The sequence below is a fragment of the Gekko japonicus genome, unplaced genomic scaffold (genome assembly GCF_001447785.1).
Source record: "Gekko japonicus isolate JY-2015 unplaced genomic scaffold, Gekko_japonicus_V1.1 scaffold3141, whole genome shotgun sequence".
Classification (NCBI taxonomy): domain Eukaryota; kingdom Metazoa; phylum Chordata; class Lepidosauria; order Squamata; family Gekkonidae; genus Gekko; species Gekko japonicus.
In genome coordinates, this window is record NW_015171597.1 from 173,108 (window position 1) to 183,788 (window position 10,681).

General features: G+C 41.1%; 1 protein-coding gene across 1 annotated transcript; it reads left to right on the top strand.

The window, feature by feature from the left end:
- Positions 1-4,568: 4,568 nt before the first annotated feature.
- Positions 4,569-8,229, top strand: LOC107117721 (putative uncharacterized protein encoded by LINC00614; the record flags this gene model as incomplete). The annotated part of the gene is made up of 4 exons (XM_015419881.1): positions 4,569-4,623; positions 5,125-5,278; positions 7,402-7,562; positions 8,204-8,229. Coding segments are annotated over exons 1-4 (396 nt in total), but the record flags the coding sequence as incomplete, so codon positions are not given.
- Positions 8,230-10,681: the final 2,452 nt, after the last annotated feature.

Below are 10,681 nucleotides of genomic sequence, written 5' to 3' on the forward strand. Positions count from 1 at the left end.
TCTTCTTATTTGATTTCAATAAATTTTCTCTGTTTATTTCAGTAGCCCTTAAAGCTGCACTGTGCACTATAGTTTCTGGATAGCCCCTGTTCCTAAACTGTTGGCAGATTCTCCTACTCTCCTTTCTGTAATCTTCCTCCTTGGTAGAGTTCCTTTTGGCTCTAATCAGTTGATTGAAGGGTAAACCATATTTTATATGGGACACATGATGATTTTATAATGCAAAAAGCTATTTTTATCTGTGTCCTTTTTATAACTTTTGATAGCTAAGTGATTCTTAGTATCTTTGTAAACTGAAGTATCTAGAAATTGTATTTCCTAGTATCTTTGTAAACTGAAGTATCTAGAAATTATATTTCCTGTGCATTGTAATTAGCAGTAAAGTTCAAAGATGGATGAAGACTGTTGATCCATAACACAAAATTATTAATATTACAAACGTCATTTTGATACAGGACAAAGACATCATCAATGTAACGCAAATATAATTTCATATTTTCATAGAAGGGATTGACAATGGTTAGCAATGGATGGTGCTGCACACCACTGACCTGGATTAGTATACTTGTTTACTGATCGGGTCGTGTTTGTCCAGATTTATTTTGGCATAATTCTTTACACAATGAATGATTAAAACGTAGAATTTGCTGCCAGAGGCTGTAGTGATGGCCATGGGCACAGGGGCTTTAAAAGGGAATTAAAGAGATCAATGGAGGAAAGGTCTATCAGAGGCTGCTACCCATAGTGACTAAAGGGAATCTCCATATTCAGAGGCAGTAAACCTCTGAATATGAGTGGCAAGGGGAGGGGGAAGGCTTTGTCCTCTGAACCCTGTTGTTGAACCTCCAGAGGAACTGGCTGGCCACTGTGTGAGACAGGGGGCCAGACTAGCTGGACCACCAATGCTCCCTCTAAGCTGTGGGGTCTTGTGAGCAAAAATTCTACTTTGCGAGCTCCTGGCATCAAAGTTGTGAGTGAGCAATTTGGCTTCTGCATGAATTAGTTTGCTCTGGAGCCATCCCTTCCTGAGCGAAGACAGAAAATGTGTGAGCCGGAGGCTACAAAACTGTGAGCTACCTCACACTAACTCAGCTTAGAGGGAACACTGTGGACCACTGGTCTGATCCAGCAGGGCTCTTCTTTTCTTAGCGGAATCCAGTTGAGACCGGCTAGTTTTGTTGACATGTCCTTTTTTCTTTATCTTGCCCATTTGGTCTTTTTTTTGTACAGATTGTCTTGTCTCTCATCATCCTGCAGATGGCTGTCTCTGACTCCTCGGAATGCATTTGCTTTTATTTTCGTTACTTCCTCTTCAACCTCATTTCATTTGCAGATCCATTTATCTTGTCACTCACCCCTCCTGCTCAAAAAGAATAACAAAAGCCTGCTCCGCCAGGCTTTTGGCTGAGGCAGCAGGCGTCCACCCATGGCCCCCGCCGAGGTTGCTGTCTCCCACCTACTGATAACCGGCCACACCCACCAACATCAGTGGGCTGGACTCTCCCTACGGCAAGCTACGACTACTGATTTTATATGCCTATAATGTGTTTTAAAGATTTTATCGTATTCGTGGACATGGTGTAACCCGCCATGAGCCTGTTTACAGGATGGGCGGGATATAAATGCGAAAAATAAATAAATAATCCAATCACAGGCATTCGTGAGACACTGCTCCTTGGCTGGTGGGTGTCATCAGGGCTGCTAGGGGCTCACACTGCTGTTTGCTCAGGTGCACTCCGTATGTGGTCTCAGCCTTGCCAAGGGGTGTTTGTGACTTTTTCCCTCTGTGGAATGGCCATAGGATACCGACCAGTGCTGCCAGTTCTATGCCGTCACGTCCCTGCCATTGGGGTTTTAGGATGGAGGTTCTTGGCTTTGATTGCCCAGATCCTAGGCAGATACACTAGCCACTACACCACAGATTAAAGTTTGAAAATGCTTGTTTGCCTCTTGAATGACATGGTAAAGAACAGGAACTTTAAAAATATATACTTAGAAGATACAGATATTTGTTTCCCTGGCTTTTTAAAAGCTCTAGCTTGGATAGCCCAGGCCTAGCCTGATGTCATCATATCGCAGAAGCTAAGGCAGGGTTCAGCTCTGGCTCGGAGTTGGATGGGAGACCTCCCAGGAATTCCAAGGTCTTGATGTAGAGGCAGCAATGGCAAACCACCTCTAAACCTCTCTTGCATTCAAAACCCTATGGGGTCGCCATAAGTCAGCTGTGACTTGAAAGCAAAAAAAGAAAAAGCTTTTTAAATAGAACCTGTTTTAAGTAATAATGCACAGCTACATGGCTTGAAGGAGCTGTGGTGGCTCAAGTGGTTAAGACGCTGAACTGCAGGCTGTGGAAGGTCGGTAGTTTAGCAGTTCGAGACCCGGGTGCCGCATGACGGAGTGAGGTCCCATCTCTAGTTCCAGCTCCTGCCAACCTAGCAGTTCGAAAGCAAGAAACTGCAAGTAGATAAATAGGTACCACTTCAGTGGGAAGGTAACAGCGTTCCGTGCGCCTTGGTGTTTAGTCATGCCGGCCACATGACCACGGAAACGTCTTCGGACAGCGCTGGCTCTTCGGCTTTGAAACGGAGATGAGCACCGCAACCCTAGAGTCAGACTCGACTGGCTTTCGAGCAAGGGAACCTTTACCTTTACCTTTACATGGCTTGAAGAACAAAATGTACACTTCCTAGAGACACTGCTTTTATATAGAACTAGAACATATCTGAAATGGGCTAGTGTGAAAAGGTATGTTTCCCAGACAGAAAAAGGATAAAACATCAAGACATATAGAGGATCTAAAATATCAAGATTTATGCCGTGCTAGTATCCTGCCAGAGATGTCTTTCTAAGGTCACTGACATCAATGCACTTAGAAGGGTACACTGTACACGGTTGCTTAGGATAACACTAATTGACAAACAATACAATAAAACTTAAGTAAAACAAACAATAACCAGCTATATTTTGGACTGGTTGTGGATCCAACGAGCCAGCTGGCTGAAGGCCAGAAGCTATAGGCTAAGTGCCAAGGACCATAAGCCCTTTGGCTCCTGGTGTCTGGCTCATACCTAAGGGCTTGCACATGTAGTCACAGCTCTACTTTTATCTGGACACATGAAGAAGAAACAAAAGCACAGCTTGAATGTCACACCTGTCAACAATGTCCCTCCCATTGCTTATAACTTAAGTGTTCATCCTGTATCTCACAAGGCTGAAAGAACTATAAAAGCAAAAAGTCAAAGGTTTCCTGGCAGCTCCTTCTAAAGATCTCATGCAGGAAGAGCTGGGAAATCTCCTGCTAGTCAAAGGAGATGATATTGAGCTAGACGGACCAGTGGTCTTCCTATGCTGCACTTGCAATTCAGTTGAAATCTTTTTGAGTTTACAATATATGTGTTAAATGATGGAAACTACAGATGAAATTGCCATTGTGGGGATTGGGTGCAATTTTCCTGGAGGTAAGCACCATTCATTTCTAATATAACTAAAATATTACAGACTATGAATTTAGTTAATTTTTTACAATTTCAAAATAATATCTGTTATATAATGACCAGGAACTAATCATTTCTGACAAGTATATGTAGAAGGAAGAGCCTGTGCTCTAGGAATATCTCCAGAAATGTCTGACTCCTAAAACTATTATTATCTGGAAACAGCAAACCTGAAAGAACAGGCACATGTACGTCTCTATAAAAGCAGACAAGACTATGAGATCAGAGGGTATAGAAAGGAAAACACGGTACTGACTTTGGGAGGGGGGCGGTTTGTGGTAAAGCCCAGAGTATTATGAACCAAAAGGATTTATAAAGGCAGCCATTATAGAATGATCATTTCATGATTACCTGGCTTTCCTTTTATTAGAACTGTATTTTTGTAAGTATTAAATTAATTGCATCAAAAGAAGCAAGATTTCTACTTCATTTAAAAATCAAATTTCAACAATATTTAACTACAGGTGAAGGAATTGATAATTTCTGGCAAGTGCTAGTAGAAGGCAGAAACTGTACTGTAGAAATACCACCAGAGAGATTTGATTCCATAGACTGGTACGATCCAGACAACAGCAAACCAGGAAAAACAAGCACAAGGCATGCAGCTTTAATTGACGAGTAAGTGAAACATTATTTATACTGCTGGAGCAGAAGATAAACACTTCTATAAATGTTGTCTAGTGAACAGAAAATCAAATTGTTAGTATTTATTGCTGCCTAATTATGTGTCCAATTTTACAAGCATATTTAAGAAAAATTAAGTTACAGATCTTTCTATTTATTATCTATCTATCTATCTGCATATATGCGTGTGTGTGTCCTCAGACCAGGGGATCCCCCCCCCAAGCATACTTCAGCGGGAGATCATCCTCCCAGGTTCCTCCTCGGCCACCACACCACTGCTATGAGCCTAATACAGCAAAAGACCCTAACACCATGACACACCTCAACACAACCTGTGCCCACCCCCTTATTAGCCCTTAGGTGGAAGCATCTGTCCTTAGTGTCCAGCCAGAGTCCGGCACTTGCAATTCAGTTGAAATCTTTTTGAGTTTACAATATATGTGTTAAATGATGGAAACTACAGATGAAATTGCCATTGTGGGGATTGGGTGCAATTTTCCTGGAGGTAAGCACCATTCATTTCTAATATAACTAAAATATTACAGACTATGAATTTAGTTTTTTTTTTTTCAATTTCAAAAGAATATCTGTTACATAATGACCAGGAATTAATCATTTCTGACAAGTATATGTAGAAGGAAGAGCCTGTGCTCTAGGAATATCTCCAGAAATGTCTGACTCCTAAAACTATTATTATCTGGAAACAGCAAACCTGAAAGAACAGGCACATGTACGTCTCTATAAAAGCAGACAAGACAATGAGATCAGAGGGTATAGAAAGGAAAACACGGTACTGACTTTGGGAGGGGGGCGGTTTGTGGTAAAGCCCAGAGTATTATGAACCAAAAGGATTTATAAAGGCAGCCATTATAGAATGATCATTTCATGATTACCTGGCTTTCCTTTTATTAGAACTGTATTTTTGTAAGTATTAAATTAATTGCATCAAAAGAAGCAAGATTTCTACTTCATTTAAAAATCAAATTTCAACAATATTTAACTACAGGTGAAGGAATTGATAATTTCTGGCAAGTGCTAGTAGAAGGCAGAAACTGTACTGTAGAAATACCACCAGAGAGATTTGATTCCATAGACTGGTACGATCCAGACAACAGCAAACCAGGAAAAACAAGCACAAGGCATGCAGCTTTAATTGACGAGTAAGTGAAACATTATTTATACTGCTGGAGCAGAAGATAAACACTTCTATAAATGTTGTCTAGTGAACAGAAAATCAAATTGTTAGTATTTATTGCTGCCTAATTATGTGTCCAATTTTACAGTTACAGATCTTTCAATTTATTATCTTATCTGTTTGTTTTACTTCATTTATATCCCACCTTATATCCCACCTTTTTATTTATATTATATAAAAAATCTGCTTTGAGTTTCAGTGTGTACAAAAATTCAAACAAACACTCTTGTGGTCTTATGTGGCTTCAGATCAGGGGATTCCCCCCTCCAAGGGTACTTTGCCAGGAGATCACTCTCCCAGGTTCCTCCTTGGCCACCACACCCCCACTATGAGCCTAATACAGCAAACGACCCTAATACCATGACACACCCAAATGCAACCTGTACCCATCCCGTTATTAGCTCTTAAGAGGAAGCATCCCTCCTTAGTGTCCAACCAGCATCTGTTGCAGCAGTCCCCAGACTCCTGCCAGGTAGGCCCTCCCAGTATCTCCCAGGGTCCTCCTTCCAAAGGATGCACAGTTCCAATGGGCTCCTCCTGTGCCCCATCTGCCACTGTTCTCCCCTGGGTATCTGCCTTTGACTTTGTCTTGCTGCCACTGTGGCCACCCCAACTTTGCTGCTGTTGCTGGGCACCACCACCTCAGGTACTCTGCCACTCCAGTTGCCCCTGCCTTGTTGCTATCAGACACCATCCCCTCCTCCAGTTCTTCAGCCCCACCGGGCACCTCCAGACATGAGGCTGCCTGTCGGGCCTGGGAGGTTGCTGCCTCCTCCTCTGGGAAGCCTTCCACCACCAGCATGTCCACATCTTCAACTGGTATCTTCAGGAGGCTTTTCGCTTCTGCCCACTCTGTGCCCCCATTATTGCATCTGCCTCATCACCACTCTTCCTCACCATCCCCAGCAGGTAAGTCTCTCACCTTTAAAGACCTGGCCAGGGATCAGAGCCCACCCTTCCAGCAGCATTGGGTCACCACTTCCATCCTGGCCGTGATCACTTCTGGCCGGGCCACCAGAGGTTCCTGCCCACTGCCTGGGCCTCGTAGGGCTCCAGTCCTGGCCATAAGTGTATAGCATTCAATACACAATGCAATAGGACTTTTGACCTCTCCAGAACTCTTCATCAAGCCAGATATTACAAAATATAAAGGTTTTTTAAAAGGAGGAAAAAAGCTAGTTTGTTGAGTGAAACTCTTAAGACCGTGGCAATATTTGGATTTTGACAGATGAGCCTAGCAACATCTAAAACAAGTTGTAAGCTGTTAAGACCCTGAATTGTTAGCACTTGAACTTTGCTATACTCTGTTTTTTAAATGAGAGGATTCCATTGTTTTCTTCTTCTTCCCAAAATCAAAGTTCCCTAATTGGACACCAGCAGTACTAAAATGACAAGCCTGGCAACATCTAACAGCAAATTATAATTTCTCAATAGCACTACGTTTAATCTTATTTATCATTGTTTTGGTTTTCCCCCATATTAAATCAGTTAAAACTGTTATACTGTTTCCCATATTTGAATTCAATTAGGAACATTAGAACATAAGAACAGCCCTGCTGGATCAAACCAGTGATTCATCTAGTCCAGCATCCTGTCTCATGCAGTGGCAAAACAGTTCCTTTAGAGGGCCACCAACAGGGCATAGAAACCAAGGCCTTCCCCTGATGTTGCCTCCTGGCTCTGGGATTCAGAGGTTGACTGCTCAGTCGCCATGGCTAGTAGCCACTGATGGACCTTTCTTCCATGAATCTATCTAATCCCCTTTTAAAACTGTTTATTCCTGTGGCCATCACTACGTCCTCTGGCAGCGAATTCCACATTTTAATCACTCTCTGTGTATTTTTTAACTGTTGCTCAGCCCCCAATTGACTTCTGTTAGGCAGAAGGGATGCATCATACATTACAGATGAGACTGCATTTTTGCCATTTTGTCAGCACTAAAAACATTGATAAAAAAAATCTACACTTAAAATTGCTAGTGAGAGGACTTTTTAATCCAAAACTTTTGATTGCCATGACAAATGAATGTGCAGTTGGTTGATAATATATTTCCTTTACATTTTTACAATTATTTGATCTCTTTCTTAGGTTTAATGCGTTTGATAATTTGCTTTTTGGAATCAATGAAATGGAAGCAGGACGTATGGATCCCCAGCAGAAACTCCTTTTAGAATGCACGTACAGAGCGCTGGAAGATGCAGGAGTTACTAGAGAAGATATTAGCAACACGAAAACAGGAGTTTTTGTTGGTGAGACAAGTAGCTGATGCTAAAAATAATTTTAGTATTTTAAGGACTTCAGCTAGAGGACATAGGGCTGAGTCAGACAACTTTTTTGGACTTATTCAAGTCAATAAGTATTCTATTTTCCAATTATTTGGCTCTTTAAACGTATTAAACTCTTAATGCGGGGTTGGTAATTAATTTGACATTTCCTAGAAAAATCTTTAGATTGTGAGTTGACCCCATGGCATGGTGGGAGTTGACTGCATGACATGGTGAGGCACAATCTGGACACTTGTCAAAGTATTTAAAAGAAAAGTTCAATGAACGCCCATCTATGGTTAGGGTTTTTTATAAGTCCAAGGTAAGATGCGGCATTTAAACTTGGTCCCTGCTTTAATCTCTTATAATAGGAAGGCTCTAACTCTAGTCATCTAACCACTCAGATGAACTGCAACAGAACAAAAACTTTAAATATTTGTGTAACCTTTCCTAATGAAGTTGACTCAATGAAGGGCCTCAGTTTAATCTTTTTAACATTAGCTGCATTGATTGGAGGACGGACAAACTTAGAGCAGTGAGTACAATCAGGTTTTTCAAGGTGAATATTTTACATGCTCTCCTATGTAGTTATGTTACTAATGGAAGACTATTTGCTATTCTTACAGGTATGATGAATCGAGACTATGAGCACGTAAGCAGGCAGGCCACCACTGAAATAAACCATTATGATGTGACTGGGGCGGCAATGAGCATAGCTCCTAACCGGATCTCATACACTTTTAATCTGACTGGGCCATCCATGGCTATTGACACCGCCTGCTCCTCGTTTCACCATGCTTTGCATTTTGCCTGCCTTGCAATTAAGCAAGGTATACGGATGGAGTCTTACAATGTTTGCTATTTAGCACCATAAAGTGTTGCTTGGGCAGTAATGTGTTGAAATATGTTTCTGACAAGGCCCAAAGATACTGTGTGGTGTATTATGCTAGTTTCAAGTCTCTGGGCAAAATTACACATTTTAATTTTCAGCATATTGTGTCTGGCTTCCCTGACCTGACCTGGTCAGTCACAGGTCAGCGAAGACTTCCATACTGGGAATTCATTTCTAATTCCCATGGGGGCAGAGCCTTGATTCAAATATTTATCTGTTTGGTGCCAGTTTGGTGTAGTGGTTAAGAGCAGCAGGACTCTAATCTGGAGAACCGGGTTTGATTCCCCACTCCTCCACATGAAGCCAGGTGGATGACCTTGGGTCGGTCACAGTTCTCTCAGAACTCTTTCAACCCCACCTACCTTACAGGGGGTCTGTTGTGGAGAGACAAAGGGAAGGCGATTGTAAGCCACTCTGAGACTCCAAGTGAAGGGCGGGGTATAAATCCAACTCTTCTTCTCATTATTATTATTCATAATATCCACCTTTCTTGCTAATGGGAACCCAAAGTGGCTTACATCATGCTCATCTCTTCTATTGCATCCTCACAACAAGCCTGTGAGGTAAGTTAGGCTGACAGTGGATGACCAGCCCAAGATTACCCAGCAGGCTTCCATGGCAGAGTAGGGGTTTGAACCTGGGTCTCCTAGATCCTAGGCCAACATTCAAATCACTACACCATACCGATAATACCACCCTTTGGTTCTACATAAAGGACAGGATTTACTTGAGCCTGTTAATTATTTCTTCTCAAAAGTAAGCAGATCACAAGACAAGAAACTGATGATCAACTCAGACTGCCACAATATTCATAGGTTTTCAAAATTGTCTTTTTATAACGGCTAACTTTCCCATCTAATAGTAGTTACATTCTTGGTAATTTGTCTTATAACGTCACACACCATAGAAAATTATATATATTCAGATATTTTAACTTACAGAAATGTTGTGTTAGTACTTGCTACCTTTTAGCATAACAAAGAGTATAAAAATAAAATGATTTCCAATCACCTGTTGCCCCCACAACCAACACACTCATCTTTGAAGTAGATCTTCACTTCTGTCCTTCACTGAATATTTTTGCCATTCTCAGAAATTTCTTACACATGTGCCCCAGTACATATTATATTGATTTATATGTTTTACACTTTTTCTAATCTACTGGAGGCCATAGTGGTCTGTGGTTCTGTTGTTCTTTATTCATCTCCAAGCTTGTGCTATTCTGGATTTCTTAATGTCCATTCAGCATCTCTCAGTGTAGTCAAGAGACCAAACACACCCTGATTCTGGGTGGCGGAAGGCCCTGCATCATCTTTTTAGTCAGGACAAGGGACTGCCCCCTATATTTTTAGCTATACCAGTGAAAGCAGGCACAAGAAGTGGCTCAAGAAGCAAGGGAGGTTTATAGGACATGAGTTCCCCTCGCTGGTTTATAAGGCATTTGTATTAGCTCTAAGGACAAAATACAAGCATTTTCTTTCACATTGACCATGCAAATCATTTCAGTGAAGTGCTGCCAGTAGTTACTCCACAAGTGAAACAGGGGGGTCCGCTACTGATTTGATACATGAGCGAGCGAAATAAACATTTTACCTAGCTAGGGTTTTTTGTTTTTTTTTTTGGAACCTGAAATATTGTGATTATATTGACCAATCATATATTTATTAATTTATGTCATAAGAGACCGTGAAGCTGTGCTAACAGCTGTTAAATAGAAGTGGAATTCTCACTGTTGATATTAAATAAGTGAAAGACAATATTATTTTATTTTAAATGTCTTGCAGAAAAGCTAAACCAAAATACTTTTTTTAATGACACAGGGGATTGTGAAGCGGCTCTTTGTGGAGGAGTGAATTGTATAATAGATCCTCGAACTTTTATATCCCTTACCAAAGCAAAAATTATCTCACCTGATGGAATCAGCAAACCTTTTTCAACAAAGGCAGATGGCTATGGAAGAGGAGAAGGTTGTGGTGTTCTTTTGCTCAAATCATTGAAGAAGGTACTGTCATTGAACCAGATTTATCATATCAAAATACCATACAGTTGTAAACATTGTTCCAGTCTTGGGTTTACATAACACAGATGCCCAATTTTATCTCAGTTGTAATATATTTTTCAAGGTGGGTGGTATGAATTAAACTCTTGGACATAAAATATATAAAATACAAAAACTTTGCAAGTGTGCATTTGCAGTTGCTGTGCATTTGAT